General features: G+C 34.6%; 4 protein-coding genes across 5 annotated transcripts in view; all 4 read right to left on the bottom strand.

Annotated features, from left to right (window-relative positions):
* LOC135194896 (turripeptide Lol9.1-like) overlaps positions 1-1,364 on the bottom strand; it is a 1,858-nt gene extending 494 nt beyond the window's left edge. The window contains exons 1-3 of the mRNA XM_064221101.1: positions 1,261-1,364; positions 844-952; positions 321-467 (exon numbers count right to left, since the gene is read on the bottom strand). Coding sequence (XP_064077171.1) covers positions 321-467; positions 844-937 — 241 coding nt within the window. The 5' untranslated portion in view covers positions 938-952; positions 1,261-1,364. The remainder of the gene's footprint in view (positions 1-320; positions 468-843; positions 953-1,260) is intronic.
* A 4,231-nt stretch (positions 1,365-5,595) lies between these two features.
* The window catches only part of LOC135194900 (turripeptide Ici9.1-like), a 22,460-nt gene continuing 5,555 nt past the window's right edge, over positions 5,596-22,500 (bottom strand). Inside the window, exons 1-4 of one of the 2 annotated variants that reach the window (XM_064221107.1) lie at positions 8,177-8,285; positions 7,293-7,401; positions 6,449-6,595; positions 5,596-5,792 (exon numbers count right to left, since the gene is read on the bottom strand). In XM_064221107.1, the coding sequence (XP_064077177.1) occupies positions 5,788-5,792; positions 6,449-6,595; positions 7,293-7,386 (246 nt within the window). In that variant the 5' untranslated portion in view covers positions 7,387-7,401; positions 8,177-8,285 and the 3' untranslated portion in view covers positions 5,596-5,787. Of the gene's footprint in view, positions 5,793-6,448; positions 6,596-7,292; positions 7,402-8,176; positions 8,286-22,500 lie in introns of those variants that run through there. The other variant, XM_064221108.1, reaches the window with a different exon arrangement.
* On the bottom strand, positions 10,180-13,300 carry LOC135194897 (ovomucoid-like). The gene is made up of 4 exons (XM_064221102.1): positions 13,160-13,300; positions 11,030-11,132; positions 10,679-10,825; positions 10,180-10,417 (listed from the first exon to the last, which is right to left on the bottom strand). The coding sequence occupies exons 2-4, from the start codon at positions 11,121-11,123 to the stop codon at positions 10,404-10,406; spliced, it is 255 nt and encodes an 84-aa protein (XP_064077172.1). The 5' UTR covers positions 11,124-11,132; positions 13,160-13,300; the 3' UTR covers positions 10,180-10,403.
* LOC135194903 (turripeptide OL11-like) lies at positions 15,333-18,314 on the bottom strand. Its single transcript, XM_064221113.1, has 4 exons — positions 18,238-18,314; positions 17,673-17,781; positions 17,004-17,150; positions 15,333-16,396 (listed from the first exon to the last, which is right to left on the bottom strand). Exons 2-4 carry the CDS (start codon positions 17,755-17,757, stop codon positions 16,383-16,385), a joined length of 246 nt encoding a protein of 81 aa, XP_064077183.1. The 5' UTR covers positions 17,758-17,781; positions 18,238-18,314; the 3' UTR covers positions 15,333-16,382.

The raw sequence follows: 22,500 nt of genomic DNA, 5'->3' as shown, positions 1-22,500 counted from the left end.
GTCAGTGACCTTGGTAGTCAGAACGCCAGGTGATTTATTTCATTTACAATATAGTAATGGATAGTGAAAGTACCCCAATATCAAAGAGGTTAATTTTCAATCATTGCCAGTCTCTTTCCTCAACATTCTCTCTACAAGTGCAGACCATTTCAACGATCTCACTTTAGTCATTTGTTCGCTTTGATGATGCAAAAGTTATTGTTGCCACTCTCATTTTGACAATCATACCAGCAACAGATCATTAACAAAGTTAGCATGCATACATCAAAATACAGTTCATTCTAAACTGGCTAGATACTGAAAAATAGAGAGAAACTTACACTTGCTACATTCTCCTAGGCAACGAGTCCTTAGTCTTGGATTTTTGCATCTCTGCGCGACACCTATTTCGCAGGAGTTGGAGTATGTCTTTCCATCGCTTCCACAAACGGGGTCATAGAGCGCTATGCAAACTGTGGGACCGCAAGCTGTAAAGCAAAATATAGGAAAGATAATTCTTACTATTAGTAACAGTATTCCTAGCGTTCTTGATTAAATAAAGGTGGATAGTGAAGCTAGCTAATATAACATGCTTGAATATTCGTGACGATGGTACAATATCTGGACGTACATGAAATTAATTTATTTCAACTCTTGACTGAACAGTACCTCAGCCAATCAGAACCAAAAAAGACGATATCAGCTGGCTATATTTACCGTTACCTCTATTTAAAAAAAAAAAACAGGCTATATATATATCAAATTTTGAAAGATTCTTATTCATATCACTTTTAAACACTGGTGAAAAATTAATAGATAAGTGATTAAATCCTTTCATTTAAGAGAACAAAAAGTGTGCCTTACATGGATTAGGCCTTAGATGACCGGCCTGTGACGTACCGATGATGGCAAACAGAGTGACGAGAAGCACAGCTGACAGTATTCCCTTTTTCAACATATTTGCGGCCTCAACCTGTAAAGAGACGAAAGGACTTTGTAAGTTTCGTATGCACAACAATTTCAAATATATCGAAAAATCACGCACACACACACACATTTATTTGTAAGTGGGTGTTTGTAAAGAACCAATAATTCATAATTAATCTACTGAGAGTTCAAAAATAATCCGATTTATTAAAAAATAAACATAATTAATTTTTTTGAACATGTGTGTGTAATTATGAAGAACCATTAATTCATAATTAATCTACTTAGAGCCTAAGAATATCACTATTTATTAAAAAAAAGTTTTACAAATATTTTTGTTTTTATTTTGCCTACCTGAACTGTAATGTGTAGTAGAAGAAAATATTGGAGACCCGACGTGTTTCGATAATGGGTGTCTTAACCTGACTGATAAAACTGGGCACAAGAATCACTTATATACCCGGTGGCGATGTTCAGGGAAGTTGCCAGTTCCCAATGTGATTCACGCCCCCCACGACTGGTTTTCCTATTGTGTTCCGGTTTCGGAGGAGAACAACATTTTTTCGCCTGCTGAGTTTTTCTGAAGAAATTCGTGATTATTCCTAACAATGTCATGCTCATATTCTCATACGAGTGAATGTACCAGTCGACTAGCCCGTATTTAAAGAGTTGCATATTTTGTATTGTCAGAGAATCATGGCCAAAGATATATCTCGGGATAACTAAAGATATACTAACTCATGGATTAAACTAGGGGTTACAGCATATTCCGATAAGTAGGAAAATTGCAAAAGATGCCGACCGTGGTCACAGATCCGGTAATAACCAGAATCTCTCTCTCTCTCTCTCTCTCTCTCTCTCTCTCTCTCTCTCCTTCACTTGATAAACACGCACACAATCACTTGTACCCACACACATACTCATGCGCGTGTTTGTGTTTGCATATTTGTAGTTTTCTTATGTATGTGCGCGTACATAAAATTAGGAAAGTACACTATGAAAGCCCGATTTCAAGTTACTATTTTGCATACAAGCCACCCCAAACATTTAAAAAACAATTGAGATATATGAGTGCAGTGTTTAAATAAATCCATTTCCAAAAATATGTTCGTTAGAGATAGTCTTACAAGCAGTAATAAGATAATACATAATCATATATCAGGATCTTATTACATCTGATACAGAGGCCTCTCTTGGGGAAGCGTAGCAGGGATACGTATGTATTTGAACGCATACGATAACCAGAGCATTTAAATCTAATTGGACCTTTCGTTCCATTTACGTGTAACATTGTCAAGCTATTATATACAATCTCACACTCTGAAAATCTAATTTATAGCATTTTTACAGCCATCCTAAGCCACAGATATACTAGAGCTATTACATATTCATTACCTGTTAGAACAAAAAAGTAATTGTATCCGCAGTGAATGAGATTTGCATAATAATATAGAGTCAGGCGAAAGAACACACGTGGGGGTAAAAGAGGGCTTTTATGGAGACGTCTAAATTTGTACTCTTTTATATAAATTGGGAGCATATTAGGATGGTTGTGCTAGGTGACTTAAATGCAAAAGTATAAGACACAAAAACAGATTGAGATGTGGTAGTATGAGTCACAGTTACTGAAAGCGTAGAATTTTGCAGAAATGTGTTTGGGGTGGAAAGTAGGATTGTATGTATGTAGGGATGTGTGTATTATTATTATTATTATTTTTTTTTTTTTTTTTTTGCTCTATCACAGTCCTCCAATTCGACTGGGTGGTATTTATAGTGTGGGGTTCCGGGTTGCATCCTGCCTACCTTAGGAGTCCATCACTCTTCTTACTATGTGTGCCGTTTCTAGGATCACACTCTTCTGCATGAGTCCTGGAGCTACTTCAGCCTCTAGTTTTTTCTAGATTCCTTTTCAGGGATCTTGGGATCGTGCCTAGTGCTCCTATGATTATGGGTACGATTTCCACTGGCATATCCCATATCCTTCTTATTTCTATTTTCAGATCTTGATACTTATCCAATTTTTCCCTCTCTTTCTCTTCAACTCTGGTGTCCCATGGTATTGCGACATCAATGAGTGATACTTTCTTCTTGACCTTGTCAATCAACGTCACGTCTGGTCTGTTTGCACGTATCACCCTATCCGTTCTGATACCATAGTCCCAGAGGATCTTTGCCTGATCGTTTTCTATCACTCCTTCAGGTTGGTGCTCGTACCACTTATTACTGCAAGGTAGCTGATGTTTCTTGCACAGGCTCCAGTGGAGGGCTTTTGCTACTGAATCATGCCTCTTTTTGTACTGGTTCTGTGCAAGTGCCGGGCATTCACTTGCTATGTGGTTTATGGTTTCACTTTTCGTATTGCACTTCCTACATATGGGAGAGATGTTATTTCCGTCTATCGTACTTTGAACATATCTGGTTCTTAGGGCCTGATCTGTGCCGCTGTTTATCATTCCTTCAGTTTCCTTCTTTAGCTCTCCCCTCTGTAGCCATTGCCATGTGTCATCGCTGGCTAGTTCTTTAGTCTGTCTCATGTATTGTCCGTGCATTGGTTTGTTGTGCCAGTCCTCTGTTCTTTCTGTCTTTTCTCCTGTCTCTGTATATTTCTGGTCTTCGTCTGCTTTTATTAGTCCTTCTTCCCATGCACTCTTTAGCCACTCGTCTTCACTGGTTTTCAGATATTGCCCCAGTGCTCTGTTTTCGATGTTGACGCAGTCCTCTATACTTAGTAGTCCCTCTCCTCCTTCCTTTCGTGTTATGTATAGTCTGTCCGTATTTGCTCTTGGGTGTAGTGCTTTGTGTATTGTCATATGTTTCCTGGTTTTCTGATCTATGCTGCGGAGTTCTGCCTTCGTCCATTCGACTATTCCTGCGCTGTATCTGATTACTGGCACTGCCCATGTGTTTATGGCTTTTATCATATTTCCGGCATTGAGTTTTGACTTGAGTATCGCCTTGAGTCTCTGCATATATTCTTTCCTGATCGTGTCCTTCATCTCTTGGTGTTTTATATCTCCTCCTTCCATTATTCCCAGGTATTTGTATCCTGTCTCATCTGTGTCATGTACTGTGTTCTCCCATCTGGTAGCTTTATCCCTTCAGTTCTCGTTACTTTGCCTTTTTGTATGTTGACTAAGGCGCATTTTTCTATTCCAAACTCCATCCTGATGTCCCCAGATACAATCCTTACAGTCTGGATTAGGGTATCTATTTCCTTGATGCTCTTACCATACAGCTTGATGTCGTCCATGAACATCAGATGGTTGATTCTGTTGCCTCTTTTCTTGAGTTGGTACCCGGCATCCATCTTCTGTAGTACTTTTGTCATTATTATTATTATTATTATTATTATTATTATTATTATTATTATTATTATTATTATTATTATTATTATTATTCAGAATATGAAACCTATTCATAATGAACAATCCCACCTGGGCTATTCACTTGAAATTCAAGCTCCCAAAAAGTATGGTGTTCATTAGGAAGAGGAAAATAAGGGAAATAAAAAAGGAAGAGATCCCACTCACTAAAAAAAGAAAAAGGAAATTAATAATTATATAAAAATGTATTAAAATGCCAGGAGAATAGTATTACGGAAGTAATGCATCTCAAGGTCCAGTTGAACGATATCCTCTGGGAGGTTGATCCACAGATGATAATTCTCTGTCGTCCCTCATTTTGTTCTCCTGTTCCTTTTCTCTTTTGTCTCCTATAACTCAGAGTTTTAGATAGGTCAGAGTAACTGTATTTAACTCTAGATCATAACTAGGACAATAAAGTATAACAATATTTCTCGCATGTTCAGTTATGTGCTTAAATCGCCAGCTCTGAATGATTATGGCTTTCAAGGGTAGAAGAAATTGATGATTAATCTTGAGTGTTAAAATTAATTATTATCCTTGAGTCTTCTTTGAGATATCCGTTAAATGTAAAAGTTTCCCTATTTTCATGTAATTAGATGTGTAATCACCTGACCTCGCAAAAAATTATTGTCTGCAGTGAATGCTTGCATATTATTACATACGGGAGACTTGAAACAATAAAAAAAAATACACGTAAGAGTGAAATAATGTTTATATGTTTTTAACTAAAATGTACTTTATTGGAATAATGGAGGGATGACAAAGAGTATGCATTGTAGTCGGGTGTCGAAATCCTAGATCCAATTTAAATTTAGAGATTCTTGTGGAAGAAAGTTTGGAAGGAATGTAGGAGGTGTGAATACAACAATCCTGCTGTGAGGATGTGAGGGTGAGGAGGGTGGTGGGATGCCGGGTTAAATATGGTCTCATCAGAAACCCCTAAGCCACAACTATGACCAAAGTCATAGTTCCATATATTTTCTTAGGAGTGTGTCAATTTTGCCCTCTCTTATATACATAGAAAAAATTGTTTTGAATATTATTAATATGTGCAGTTTGTAGGAAAATAAGTTCAATTGTATAAATGAGATGGCTAAAAATTACTTAATCATTACTTTTAACTCATCCCCAAAATTTACCAAAACAATGTTTTCTTTTCAAATCAATGGCTGGATCTAAATATGCGCTCTTAATTTCAATTTGTATTACATTAATCAAACCAATAGTAACTTTAATTACCAATATTTTCTAGGATGATTCTTTGCAAATTTATATCTATACCAAACTCATTGACACACGAAGGGAAATAAATGATAAAATATGATTTTAGATACAGGTTTTATTTAATTTTCCATGAATTATACAATGTTCAATAATAATTTATTCAGTGAATGAAACAGATATTTGAGGTAGGAAATTTAAGTCAAATATACAGTGACATTCGTGAAGAATTACATCAGTGGTATTTTCAACTATTTTCTCCATATTTAATGGGTACTTCTGTCACTCACTAATCTCAACCTGTGGAAAAAGAAAGAAATATATTAAAGATATATGATTCATAGGACGGTTCCAATAAAGTTATCGAAAAAATTGTATTGAATAAGTAAATGATTATAAAAATATATAAATTCACGGTCAAAATAATGAATAAAGAGACGTGTTTCAATAATCTATAGATTGTCCAGCATTTCACTAATCTGTAATCACAACGGAATCCTATAAGGCTGATCAAGAAATGAAGTCATGAATGGGAAAGTTTCATATATTTACGAGATCTGAAGTTTTTTTTTTTTTTTTTTTTTTTTACGTTGTTAAAAAAAATAAAGGAATAAAAATGAACGTAATCCTTGTGATCATATTCAAATAAGATTAATTTCTGGTTTGCATTGAAGTCTCCAGCATGGCTGAGTCAGTGACCTTGGTTGTCAGAACGTTAAGTAGATATCCTGCAGTGACTTAATTTCCAATAGAGTAATGAATTGTAAAAGTTCCCTCATCATCTCAACGTTCTTACTTTAGTCATTTGTTCACTTTGATGGTGCAAAAAGTATTGTTGATACTCTCTCATTTCGACAGATATATCAGCAACAGACCATTAACAAATTTAGCAAGCACAAATTCAACTGCAGTTTATTCTAAACAGGCTAGATACTAAATAATGAAGAGAAACTTACACTCGGTGCATCTTCCTTGGCATCGCACCGTTAGTGCTGGATTTTCGCACCTCTTCTCGATATCAAAGAAGCAAGAGTTGGAGTATGTCTTGCCATCGCTGCCACAAACGGGCTGGTAGACCAATATGCAAGCTGTGTTACCGCAAGCTGTAAAGCCAAAATTATATTAAATATAATTCTTACTATTAATAACAGTGATTTAAGCCTTCTTCGTTAAAATATGGTAGATAGTAAAGCTATAGTAGATCCACATCAATCGTGCAGTTGATGTCTAGGCCAGTCCCTTACGACCCTCCTGATTGGCTGTAGATAAGCCAATCACAGGGCTGGAAACTCTCAGAGTCTCGAGAGAGTTCACAAAGGCAGGATGTATGTTCCTACCTCTCTTTAGAGATACGTCTTTCAAAAGTATCCCTGAGGAGAGGTGGGACATACATACTGCCTGTGTGAACTCTCGAGAGAGACTGAAAGTTTCCAGCAGCCCTGTTATTAGTTTATCAACAGCCAATCAGGAGCGTCGTAAGGGACTGGCATAGACATCAAATGCACGGTTGATGTGAATCTACTATAGTATGACATTCCTGGTTATTCGTAACGATGGTACAGCATCTGTAGGTATATAAAATTAATTGATGTTAACTCTTGACTGCACAGTACCTCAGCCAATCAGTAGCAAGATAGACAATATCAGTTGGGCATATTTACCGTCATCTCCACAAACAAAAGCTGAAAAAATATTGAATTTTGAAATATTCTCATACATATTTTCTTTTAACAATGAACAATTAATAATAAATATGCGATGAAGTCCCACCGATTATGTAAACAAGGAGTGGAGTCTTACCTGGTTCGTGGTTATGAGGAACGGCCTTTGATGTGCCGATGATGGCAAACAGAGTGACGAGCATCACAGCTGATAATAATCCCGTTTTCACCATCTTTGCGATCTGAATCTATAGAGAGAAAAAAGGGGTGGTTATACGGTTCGCATGCACAAATAATTTCGAATTTGAAGTATGTCTTATCATTACGTTTTCTTACAAATTAACGAATTTCTTCTGTTTTCTTGCTTTTATATAATCGTTATTAGATACAGAAAATTTTTGTGGTAATACTGGCCATATATAATATATTATAATATATATAATTATATATATATATATACTATATATAATATATATATGATCTAGGATATATGTATATATATAATAAATCACACACAACACACACTCACACACACACACACACACACACACAAACACACACACATATATATATATATATATATATTATAATAATATATATATATATATATATATATTATATATAATACAAATATATATATATATATATATATATATATATATATATATATATATATATATATCATCAGCCGTTCTTAGTCCACTGCAGGACAAAGGCCTCAGACATGTCCTTCCATTCCCGTCTGTTTATGGTCTTTGTATGCCAGTCTATACCCACAAATTTTCTTAGCTCTTCAACAAATATATATATTATTTCATCGGATGACATACACACACACACACACACATACACACACACTTGTAAGTGCTTATACGTACAAGTGTTTGTAAAGAACCAATAATTCATAATTATTCTCCAGAGAGGTCAAAAATATTCTTGTTGATTCATAAAATTAAAATAATTTTTTCTTATCTGAACCGTAATGTGCAAACATAAGAAATAACTTGGGGGGATCTCACGTACGTCTAAGTTCGGCTTCTTAACCTGACTGATAAAACTGGGCGCAAACAATCACTTATATACCCGGTGTTGACGTCAGTGAGAGTTTTGACAGAAGCCAGACTGGTTTTCCTATTATGCTCTGGGTTCCGAGAAGAACAGTATCATTTGCTTGCTGAGTTTTGTTCTTTAATCGTTAACTCTTAAGGGATTAAATCTGTCATAGAAATTTCGTATTTCCGTACGAATAGATATATCAGTCATTCTACCTCGAAGATAAAATGTTTTATATTTGCTATCAACAAAAACAGTGTCGTTTTAATCCTAATAAGCTAAATAACTCAGAGATACGTGGCCATAACCATATTCCATGATTGTGAAAGGTATCTGAACTTCTGGGTTATACCACAGCGTTATTAAACTTGGTTAAGAATTCTGAAAAATGTAGAAAAATTTCAGAAGCACCTGAATCGTGGCCACGGATTCAATAATGACCTGTAATATTCTCTCTCTCTCTCTCTCTCTCTCTCTCTCTCTCTCTCTCTCTCTCTCTCTCTCTCTCTCTCTTTCGTGAGCTAGCTGTTATTCACAGATGCGTTAAAAATATCAAGTATAAAAATGCACATAATCTCGAATACAAACATGTGTACGTGTAAGCTTGTGTATATATATGTACATCAATTAATGGACGAAAAATTAAATACCTCAATTGGATTTATTACCATCCATACGGTTCATTCTAAAAAAAAAACATAAGATTATCTATATAATATTTTGCTCACCATGGGGCTCTCAGAATATCTAAGCTAGTTACATAGAAAAGATGCATTTCATGGATATTAACGAGAGAACGTTTTTCTTTTGACAAAAAAAATCAGTAGGAATGTGGAATTAAATGAATCAGCACTTTGAAAAAGGTGTTCATCTGAAATAGTCTTATTTACAGTATGAAGATAAAATGTTGTTATATTTTGGGAAAATAATTCGCTTAATCTGGGCCCCTTATCTAAGGACATCTAATGTACCTTGAAGGAACAAAGAATGATTGTGGCTGGGATGAATGAGGGGTGGAGCCTGTTACATCCGGGAGACTCTGTAAACAGGTGAAAGAGCACACGTGGATCTTTGGCGTATGAAAGTGTGATTGCGCCAGGTGATTTAATCGCAAAAGTATATGATCGAGATAAACTTTTTTTATGGATTTCTTAAGTAGAAGTGCAAAGAAGGTGGAAGAATGAGTTCATGGATACGCTAGTGAGCAGATGGATTGCTGGAGACATAGCTGATCATTATTTAGTTGAAGGCAAAGATAACGTAGGAGACAATTTAAGTTAGACAACTGAGTGGATGCTATTACCACCACGTTAGGCTACCTGCTTATTAAATACAAGGCCTGTTCTCCTACTAATGGATTAGCTCTTCATTAAGTGGTAATTTATTTGGCAATTCATGTTATCTTCTACCCCAAGCAGTTCCTAGGCCACAAAAATACAGGTTTTAATTACTATTACTTCTTCTTCATACAGCATTTCCTCATCAACTGATGGCAGTTTCATGGACATAAGGATTACAGCACATCTCAGAACACAATGATATATGTAAGTAACTATTTTTCAACCATTAGATAGTGGGTCTTGGATTCTAAAGTACTGTAGATGCTCTCACAGATCGTGGTAGTGTGACCCACATAGATACTTTCGAACGATTCATAGTTTGTAGCTAAATATTTAGTATTATTTATTACTTTGATCGTCCGTAACCCTTTTTCTTTTAGTGTACATCTTTTGGTAGACTACTTATTAACATTTTATCGAAAAGCACAATTGGTTCTTGGTGGACCCCAATCTTGAATTTTTCTGTTTTTCTTCAAACGCTCCCTTCCATCGTTCAGTATTGGTAATTTTCATGAAAGTCCTATAAATTTAAATGATACTGGCTTCAATAACTCGTACTTTTATGGTCGTTATCTGTAAAATTATTTATTTACTAACATCCATTGATATTTGAGGGGAAATAAGAGTTAACAATTGAATTTTAAATGCAGATTTTATTACAATTTTGTTCATAAATGATGCAATGCTTTAGTGATAATAAAGTCAATGAAAGGTGCAGTAGTGCATAGATATTTCATGGAAGAATTCTCCAGCAAGTCCACAGTGGCATACTTGAAGGATTACATCAATGATAAAGTTGGCTTTATGTTTTACCTATGAAACTGTCTCTTCCGTTGTTAATCAAGACCATCCGTTAATCACCCACTCATACCTGTCGATGAAAAAGTAAACTTACAGTCAAATGCTTTAACAGCATTATTCAGTGTCACTCTGTACCAATCTCTTTGCTCACCGTTCTCTATACAAGTGCAAATCATCTCATTTGTTGACATTCTCTGTGCAAATATCATTTTTCAGGCTTACGGATTTTAGCAGTCATGACAGCCACGATTAAATAAGAGAAACCCTTGCTTATACTACAAAATAGGTCATTGCGAATGAGATAAATACGAAATACTTTAAGAAGACTTACAGTTACTGCATTCTCCGTGGCACTTAATCGACAGCTTGCGATTTTTGCATCTCTTTGCATACCTATATTCGCACCTGTTGCCGTATGTATTCCCATCACTGCCACAAATGGGGACATATTCCATTGTGCACATTTGGTTAGCGCAATCTGTAAAACAAGAAATATGAAAGAATGTTATTGTTATAAGTAGAAGTACTTACAACCTTCGTAGCGCAATTATACAAGAACGTGAAGCTAATACGGTAATTTTAGAAGTTCACAGTGAATTTATAGAATTTGCAAATATATAATGGGATATGATATTCACCACTGACTACTACAGTCCCTCAAAAGCAAGAGGTTGTGTCTTACCTTGAGGACGGCTGCCAGGACTGGCCTGTGATGTGCTGATGATGGCAAATAGAGCGACGAGAAGCACTGCTGGAAGTAATCCCATTTTCACCATCTTTGTGGTCTAGACATGAAGAGAGAGGAGAGGAGTGATCAAAGGTTTGGCATATAAAGGCAATTTTGAATTTGAAGAATATCCTAACTCAGTAAATGTTTACCATACATTAAAATTTATGGATTAATTTTAGACAGATTCCCTGTTTTCAAGACATATCAATCTTCTTAGACACTATATATATACATATATATATATATATATATATATATATATATATATATATTATATATATCAATTCAAGCTACAAATGTCCTTTAATATCTAAATTCACTTACCTCCAAATGATATATTTTCATATATGTACCGAAGGGGAATTTTTTTAATTGATAATAATTTCGTCCCCCATGGGATCGAACCACCGTCCAAGTGGACGGGGACGAAATCAGGACAGTCAGTGACGCTATCAATCAGCCAACAGAGAAGCTATAAGTTCATATCGATTCTGACCTTACAAATCACCCTCGATCTGGGTGCTTTCGTAATTAGAATCGATATGAAACCCCGTCTACCATGTTTGGCCAATTCGAGCGTTTGACAGCACGTAGCCTTTTGTTATGAATAATTATCACATCGAACCGTGATCCATTTATATATCAATTCAAGCTACAATGTCCTTTAATATCTAAATTCACTTTTACCTCCCAAATGATATATTTTTCATATATGTACTGAAGGGGAATTTTTAATTGATAATAATTTCGTCCCCCATGGGATCGAACCACCGTCCAAGTGGACGGGGACGAAATCAGACAGTCAGTGACGCTATCCAATCAGCCACAGAGACGCTATAAGTTCATATCGATTCTGACCTTACAATCACCCTCGATCTGGGTGCTTTCGTATTAGAATCAAATGATGAAACCCCGTCTACCATGTTGGCCAATTCGAAGCATTTGACAGCACGTAGCCTTTTGTTATGAATATTATCACATCGACCGTGATCCATTTATATATCATTCAAGCTACAAATGTCCTTTAATATCTAAATTCACTTTACCTCCCAAATGATATATTTTCATATATGTACTGAAGGGGAATTTTTAATTGATAATAATTCGTCCCCCCATGGGATCGAACCACCGTCCAAGTGGGACGGGGACGAAAATTAGGACAGTCAGTGACGCTATCCAATCAGCCAACAGAGACGCTATAAGTTCATATCGATTCTGACCTTACAAATCACCCTCGATCTGGGTGCTTTCGTAATTAGAATCGATATGAAAACCCCGTCTACCATGTTTGGCCAATTCGAGCGTTTGACAGCACGTAGCCTTTTGTTATGAATAATTATCACATCGAACCGTGATCCATAAGCCAATGATCCAGAGTACCATTATTCGTTAAGCATCTTGAAATGGCATATTTTTGCTGTGAGCATCACATTTTAATACCTTTAGAAGTTTGACCTATATAAATCTTATTGCATCCTTTGGAAGGAATACTGTATACAATATTGTTTGAAGTGGGGCAGAATGTTAAGGCGCCCAAATTAACTATAATAAATAATATTATATATATATATTATTATATATTATATTAATATTATATATATTATATAATACATATTATATATATAATAATATTATATATATATATATTAATATACTATATATATATATATATATATATATATATATAAATATCTAATAATATATATATATATCATATATATATATGTATATATATATATATATATATATAGGTATAATATTATTAACACATATATATAATTATTAATACATATATACATTTATATATATATACTATAATATATATATATATATATATATATATTGTATATATGATATTATAATATATATATATAGTATATATATATATATAATATAATATATATACATATATATTATACATATATATATATTCATTTGTATTTACGTTTAACATAAGTCCCTCGCATTTTAGAATAAGCACACACACAGAGGCACGTGATTTGAAGTGTGTGAACTGAGTAGCACTTACCATTGTCACCGCTAATTCAAAAGGCAACGAATAAATTTTGTTGTATGTCTTACCTGAACTGAAATACAAAACGCGAGTGATACCCAAGTGCTTCCAATGTCTCAACCTGACTGTTACTGCAGCCTGCACTATTACCACTTATATAGCCGGCGTTGGCGATGCATTAGAGATGCTACTTACCCACTATTATCACAGTCCCCGACTGCTATTGTTATTTTGCTTTTGGTGCCTAAAAGGGCTCTATTGCTCGTTCCCCTATTTTGTACTTGAATCTCTCTCTCTCTCTCTCTCTCTCTCTCTCTCTCTCTCTCTCTCTCTCTCTAGTGAGTTAGTTGTCATTCATGGTAGTGTCAAAAATAACAAGGGTAAAAGACAGCTGATCTTGTACTCACACACACATACATACACAACACACACACACACACACACACACACACACACACATATATATATATATATATACTATATATATATATATATATATATATTATATATATATATAGATGTGTGTTTGTGCGCGAATGTCTATGTAAGTAATATCCATACGAACTCTTTCCAAAAATTATCTTTTTCTACAATATCTGTATCATGGGACCCCCTAGGATATGTAACTCAGAGAAAAAATAGAAGATAACTTAGTGGAGATAACGTTAATAATTAGGCAAAATATCTAAATGCATATAACGTACCCTAATTGTATTCACTGACTGGAGGAACAAAGAGTGATTGTGTCAGGGGTGAATGAGGGGTGGAGATTGTCATATCCGGGAAACAAATTTTCGAGATGTATACTAGTTTGAACCAGCCTCTGTTTTTTTTTTGTTTTTTGTTTTTTTTTTGTTTTTTTTTTTGTTTTTTTTTTTTTTTTTTGTTATGTCCGTAAGTTATGTGGGTTAGGTTAGTTTAATTCATAGAAGTCCCCTTCGGATAATTTGGGTCTGTGAAACATAATGAAATTATTTTCAAGAAGATTCTATGGGTAGTTTTCAAGATATGGCACCTCGCGTTTTAAAGGGAAGGCTCCGGTACTCGGTTACAGTTCGGAACTATGCATCCGGGAGACTCTGTTGACAGGTAAAAAAGCACACATGGATCTTTGCTGCACGAAAGAGTGATTGTGTCTGGTGATTTAAATGCATAAATGTCTGGTCTCTATTTCTTAGGATGAATGAGATTGGCAAAGCTTTGGCGTAAAAGTTTTGTGGAAATGGATTTCATGAGTAAAAGTGCAAAGAAGGTGGAAAAATAAATTCACGTAAATTATAGTTAGCAGATGAGTGGCTGGATATATAGCTGACCATTTTCTAGTTGAAGCTAAAGTTAAAGTAGGGAACAATTTTACGTTAGAAATGTAGAGATGAAAACGATTGATTAAGGGTTAAGACAAGTTGGCTTATTTCCTAATTAGAAGGCATTTCCTCCCACAAACTCTTCATTAAGCGTTTTTTTTTTTTTTTTTTTTTTTTTGCAGTTCATGTTATTTGCACCCAAAACCTCTAACAGTTCCTAGGTCACAAAAATGAAGGTTTCACTACTTACTACCAATACTCTATACAGCATTTTCACGTCATTAAAAGTTTGCTTCATTGACATAAGTATTAGAGCAAATATCAGTACACAGGTCCGGGTTATGAGCTCAGCAATATTCTTCGCCTGGTGTTACGGTTCCCAAGGTCAGAAGAGATTTGTGATCATTCCTAAGTTTGTCATGGGATATTCCGTAAATATGACGGTTTCTCAAAATCATATTTTCATACGAGTGTATATATCAGTCATCTGACCTCGTATTTAAAGCGTTGTACATATAGTGAGTCAAATAATTCACTGACTTATGGCCCTAAATACTCAATCATTATGAAAGACATTCGAACTCGTGGGTTAAACCAGGAGTTATAGAATAGGTGTTATTAGACTTGGTTGTAAATTCCGATAAGTAGGAAAATTCCAGAAGCCGCCGAACCGTGGCCACAGATCCGGTAATACCCAGTAATATCCTCTTTCTCTCTCTCTCCCTCTCTCTTTCCTTTGCTCGTGAGCTAGTTGCCATACCAAGCCGTGTAAAAATGAATTGATAAATACATAGTCACTTGTAACCACACTTATCATTCATATATATATATATATATATATATATATATATATATATATATATATATATATATATACTATATATATATATGAGTGTGTGTGTGTGTGTATGATATACAGGGTTTCAAAAGTCACTCATGGTTTTATATTGTTTATTAAAAATGTAATTGAAACATAAAATGGATAAAATTCTCATGGTAATATCTACATTAACTGAAAATATCTGTGGCATTGTTTTTTATTTCAAATGTTCTTCCATAAGTCAGTGGTACACCTCGACGTGTGCATCACCTTTTTCGTAGCAATCGAGCCACCGTTTCACGTATGCCTGACCAACAACTGACGGGGAGTCACCGATGCACAAGCGTTTCTGATGCGTTCTTCAAGCGTTGGGAGATCCCAAGGCCTTGTTTCCATAGACCTTCGACATGATGTGACACCACAATAAAAAATCACATTGTGTGAGATGAGATCAGATGAACGAGGAGACCATTCCCGGATCAGTGGATTGGTCATCGTTACATCAAGTCGGAAGTTGATGAACAAGGCCTCGGGATCTCCCAACGCTTGAAGAATGCATCAGAGACTTATATTCATCAGTGACTCTCAAAAACGTCGTCGGATGTTGTTCAGGCATGCGTAAAACGGTGGCTTGATTCCTACGAAAAAGCTAATGCACAAGTCGAGATGTACCACTCACTTATGGATGAACATTCCAACTCAAAGATGGTGCCATGGATAATCTCAGTCAATAAAAGCAGTTCAAAGATATAAATATGATGACAGAAACTGACTTCTTCATTGCTTTTACTTCATTCAGAAGATTTACCAAATCAAATCATATCCTTTCACTTCAATATCCAAGCAGATAATCGACCAAATAGTAAATCCAACTACAATTAGTCTTTAGTAAGGTTATTTGTTCATTCATCTCTGCACTAATCCCATTCATATTTAAATGGAAATTAAAAGATATCATTGAATTTTTTATGCATGTTTCATTAATTTTTCACAAATGACACACTGCTTCACTAATAATTGCTTTAATAAAAGATACAGATATTTCATAGAAGAAAAATTTGGCTAACCTCCAGAGAAATTCTTTAAGTATTGCATTTATGATTGTGTTGATTTTATGTACCATTATTTTTACTATTTCTTCCACTTTTCGTGAAGACCGTCCGTCACTCAGTAATATCCACCTGTAGGAGATAAGTGAAATATTCTAGGAATAAATGAATAAAGTAGAGATTAAAATAATCCATTAAAAAGGAATTGAAGAAGTCATTTTTGAATAAATAATTTCATAGGCAAACTGAAGAATTAATTCGTTGATACTTCCAGCTATTGTAAAATAAGTGTATATATATACTGTATATATACATATATATATATATATATATATATATCTATATATATATATATATATATATATATATATACATATATATACTTTATTATAATATATATATAATATATATATATATATATATATATATATATATATATAGATAATTATTATATATATAGTATATATATGCTGCATTTGTGTGTGTACGCTTGCTGACTTTCTAATATGCATTGAACTCTCCAGTATGACTGAATTATAAATAGATTTCCATCTATTAATTATACATATATAAATATATATATATGCTCACTTTCTAATGTGCATTGAAATCTCCAGTGTGACAATTATTCCAATCGGCCAATATCTTTCATCGCCATTCTCTTTACACATGCAGACCATCTAATCCAATACATATACATCTAAAGCAACTAAATAGAATACACTTCAGGAAAACTTACACTGGCTGCATTTTCCATGACATCGAATAGTAAGCTTAGGATTGTCGCACCTCTTCGTAAGATTGAAGAGGCACATATTGGGATATGTATGCCCATCGCTGCCACAAATGGGTCTGTAGTCAAGAGTACATATTCGGTTGGTGCAAGCTGAAGAATAAGAAATATTAAAGAATGTTATTGTTATCAGTAAAACATAGACTTGCTAGCTAAGTTATACAAGACGGTGAAGCTAGTAAGAAAATTTTGGATGTATTATTCACGAGGAGTTTCTAGTATTTGAAAAAATATAGTAGGATATTATATTTATTGTAGATCAGGACAGAAAATAGGATTTAGGCAAAAGACCAAGCTCTAGAACCTATGAGATCATTCAGCGATGAAGCCGAAATTGACAGTAAAAATGTTTAAAAGGTGTAACAGGAGGAGAACCTCGCAGTTCCTCTATGCATCAATTGTTAGGAGAGGGTGGAGAGTAAGATGAAAGATTATAAACGAATTTACAGTAGTGGAAATGAAAGGGGTTGCGGCTAGGCGCAGAAGGGACGCTGTAAAGATCCTTAAGTAATGCCTACTGTGCATCACATGAGGGACACTGAGGGCATTATCCCCAAAGGGGAATATGCATTGCTAACTGCTATAATCCATCCAAAACAAAATCTTGTGTCTTACTTTGATCAATTTTGTCAGGCTTGGCCTCTGATGTGCTGAAGATGGCAAACAGAGATACGAGTAGCACAGCTGATAGTAAGCCCATTTTTACCAACTTTGCAGTCTGAACCTGAAGTGAGAATAAAAGTAGTGGTTGCAGGTTTAACATACTGAACGAGTTTCAATATGAAGAATATCCTACATTGCTTCAAGTTGTACTAAAAATTAGCTTAGTGTCTCAAATGTGATGTAGCTATTCAGGCTCGTTGATTCAATATAATTCTGGTTGTTACTGGTCGCATACATACATACATATATACTATATACTATATATATATATATATATATATATATATATATATATATATATATATATATATATATATATATATATATATATATATATATATATATATATATATATATATATTTATATATATGTGTGTGTGTGTGTATGTATGTATGTATATGCATAAATGGGTATAAAGTTCCATATGATTATTAATATACAATAATACAAAATTAAACCTTTAGTGCTTTGTATCATCCCGTTAATCCAAAAATAGTAAGTAATCTTTTGTCGTACCTAAACTGACGTGTGCAACAGATGAAAAGAAGGGGAAACTTCTGTGTTTCTTTGTTGGGGGTCTCAACCTGACTGATTAAAATTGCAGAATTATTGGCATTTTTATACCTGGTACTGGGGATGCATGAGAGGTGCCAATTACCCAGAATCATCAGACCCCAAGTCTGCTTTTCTTTAATTGCTTTAGGTCGGGAAGAACAATATTTCCCGCCTAATGAGTTCTGTGCTTACATCGTCAGCTTTGAGTGATTATGGCTTTCAAGGGTAGAAGAAATTAATGATTATCCTTGAGTGTTAAAATTAATTGTTATTCTTGAATCTTCCTTGAGACATCCGTTATATAAACAGTTTCCCGATTTCCATGTAATTAGATGTGTCATCACCTGACCTCGCAGGGAATGATTGTCTGTAGTGAATAATATTCGCATATTGCAACATTCTGGAAACTCTTGAAACAATCCAAAAAGTGCACTTAAGGATGAAAGAGAATGTTTATGGGTGTGTCTGAATTTGTACTTTATTGGATTAACGGGAGTAAGAAAGGGTAGTTGTGCTAGGTGAATTAAATGCAAATTTGTAATGGAGAAATAGCTGGCATTGTAGTTGAATGTCACGTTCTCATATTAAATTAGAATGGAGAGACTCTTGTGAAGAAAGTTTGGAAAGGAATTCTAGAATATGTGAACGTGATAATCCAGCTGATCAGAAGCCCCTAAGCAACAACTATGTCCTAAGTCATGGTCCTCATATTTTCGTAGGAGTCTGTCAACTTTGCCCCTTCATATATATACATGGAAAATTTATGTTTAGAATATTTGCAGATTGTAAGAAAATAAGATCAGTTGTGTAGATGAGATGGCTAAAAATTACTTAATCGTTACTTTTACTAATTTCACAAAATTTACCAAAACAATGTTTTCGTTTCAAATCAATGTCTGACCCCAAAGACAAGCTCTTAATTTCCATGTTCCTTAAATTAATCAGTACAATAGTAACTTTAGTTACTAGCATTTTCTAGGATAATTATTAGCAAAATGACATCTTTACAAAACTCATTGATACATGAAGGAAATAAATAATTAAAATTATTTTAAATGCAAGTTTTATTTATTTTTTATTATGAATTATACAATGTAAAATAGTAATACAGTCAGTGAATGATGCAGATAGTTGACATTCAAGAAGAATTACATTAATGATGCAGATGAATTTGCGTATTATTTGTAAATATGTTTTCCATATTCAATGATTACTTCTTTCACTCACGAATATATACCTGTAAAAGAACAAGAGAAATATATTAGAAAAGAATGACTCTTATGATGGTTTAATTAAATAAAATGAATTAGATAAGGGAAGGGTTCTTTGAATAAATAAATCACATGATATCATGACTGGAAATGTTTCATATATTTACGAGCTCTGAAGTTTTTTTTAGGTTATTCAAGAAGTAATGGAGAGAAAGTGAACGCAACCATTCAGGTTATATTCAAATAATATTAACTTTGTTTCGTTCCTTCTCTGGTCTGCAATAAAGTTTCCAACATGGCCGAGTCAGTGACCTTGGTGGTCAGAACGCCAGGTGACCATTTAATTTTCAATATAGTAATGGATAGTGAAAGTATCCTCAATATCAAATTGGTTAATTTTCACTCATTACCAGTATCTTTCCTCAACATTCTCTCTACAAGTGCAGACCATTTCAACGATCTCACTTTAGTCATTTGTTCACTTTGATGATGCAAAGGTTATTGTTGACACTACCATTATGACAACCATACCAGCAACAGATCATTAACAAAATTTGGCATGCATAATTTAAAACACAGTTCTTTCTAAACGGCCTAGATACTGAATAATGGAGAAAAACTTACACTGACTACAATCTCCTTGGCATCGAATCCTTAGTCTTGGATTTTTGCATCTCTGCGCGACACCTAAAACACAGGAGTTGGAGTACGTCTTGCCATCGCTGCCACAAACTGGCTTATAGAGCGCTATGCAAGCTGTGGGACCGCAAGCTGTAAAGCAAAATATAAGAAAGATAATCCTTACGATTAGTATAGTATTTCTAGTATTCTTAATTAAATAAAGGTAGTTAGTGAACCTAGCTAATAAGAAATGCTTGAATATTCGTGACGATGGTACAATATCCGAACGTATATAAAATTAATTAATTTCATCTCTTCATTGCACAGTACCTCAGCCAATCAGAAGCAAAATAGACGATATCGGTTGGCTATATTTACCGATACCTCTGTTTAAAAAAAAAAACACAGGCTATATAAATATTAAATTTTGAAAGATTCTCATTCATATTATTTTTAAACACTGATGGAAAAATAATAGATATGCGATTAAATCCTTTCATTTAAGAAAACAAGATAGCGTGTCTTACATGTATCAGGCCTTAGATGACCGGCCTGTGATGTGCCGATGATGGCAAACAGAGTGACGAGAAGCACAGCTGACAGTACTCCCTTTTTCAACATCTTTGCGCCCTGAAGCTGTAGGCAGAAGGAAGGACTCTGTAAATTTCGTATGCACAACAATTTCGAAGGTTTAGAAAAATCACACACGCACACCCCTATATTTGTAAGTAACCAATTTTTTTTTTTTTTTTTTTTTGTGCCTTACCTAAACTGTAACAATAGTACAAAAATATCCGGGATCCGACGTGTGCGATAATGCGTGTCTTAACCTGACTGATGAAACTGGGCACAATAATCACTTATATATACCCGGTGGTGACGTTCAGGGAAGTTGCCAGTTCCCCAATAAGATTTGCGCCCTCCTGCCTCCCGTCAAACCACCCCCCCCCCCCCCAACCCCTCCACCTCACGACCGGTTTTTCTGTTGTGTTCCGAGAACAGCAATATTTCTCGCCTGCTGAGTTTGTAGATATTCCCAAGGTCAGAAGAAATTCGTGATTATTCCTAAGGATGTCATGGAATATCCCGTAAATATAAGTTTCCTCAGCTCATATTCTCATACGAGTGAATGTGCCAGTCGACTAGCCTCGTTTTTAAAGCATTGTATATTTTGTATTGTCACAGAATCATGGCAGTAGATATATCTCTGGATTATTAAAGGTATCCGAACTCATGGATTAAACTAACGGTTATAACGTAAGTGTTGTCAGTCTCGGTTGTGAATTCCGATAAGTAAGAAAAATCCAGAAGATGCCGACCGTGGCCGCAGATCTCTCTCTCTCTCTCTCTCTCTCTCTCTCTCTCTCTCTCGTGAGCTAGTTACTATCCCCTGTTGTGTGAAAAACAATTGATAAACGCGCACACAATCACTTGTACCCACACACGTACTCATATATACATATGTGTGTGTGTGTTTGCATGTTTGTGGTTTTGTTATGTATGTGCACGTACATAAAATCAGGAGAGTACACTATTTTGCAAACAAGGCACTTCAAACATTTAAAAAACATCTGGGATATATGAGTGCGGTGATTAAATCAATCCAGTTCCAAAAAGATGTTGGTTAGAGATAGTCTTACAAGCAGTAATAAGATAATAAATAATCATATATCAGGATCTTAGTACATCTGATACAGAGGCCTCTCTTGAACGCAAACCATAACCAGAGCATTTAAATCTAATTGAACCTTCCGTTCCATTTACGTGTAACATTGTCAAGCTATAATACATATATATAGCTATTACGTATTCATTACCTCTTAGAGCAAAAAGTGATTGTGTCCGCAGTGAATGAGATTTGCTTAATATTAAATTCGGGGGCAAAAGAGAGCGTTTATGGAGGCGTCTAAATCTGTACTTTGTTATATAAATGGGGAGCACATTAGGATGGTTGTGCTAGGTGACTTAAATACAAAAGTATAAGACACAGAAACAGATTGAGATGTGATAGCATAGATCACATTTACTGAGAGCGGAGAATTTTGCAGAAATATGTTTGGGGTGGAAAGTAGGAACGTATGTATGTAGGGATGCGTGAATTACTGTTATTATTATTATTATTATTATTATTATTATTATTATTATTATTATTATTATTATTATTATTATTATTATTATTATTATTATTATTCAGAAGATAAAACCTATTCATAGTGAACAACCCCACTTGGGATATTGACTTGACATTCAAGCTCCCAAAGAGTATGGCGTTCATTAGGAAGAAGACGAAAATAAGGGAAATACAAAAAGAAGAGATTCCACTCACTAAATAAAAAAAAACAAAAAAAAAAAAAATTTAAAGGATAAAAATGTACTAAAATACAAGGAGAAT

Source organism: Macrobrachium nipponense, chromosome 15, assembly GCF_015104395.2.
Source record: "Macrobrachium nipponense isolate FS-2020 chromosome 15, ASM1510439v2, whole genome shotgun sequence".
NCBI classification, from domain to species: domain Eukaryota; kingdom Metazoa; phylum Arthropoda; class Malacostraca; order Decapoda; family Palaemonidae; genus Macrobrachium; species Macrobrachium nipponense.
Note: the sequence above shows the minus strand (reverse complement) of the source record. Positions and strands in the feature narration are given on the sequence as shown.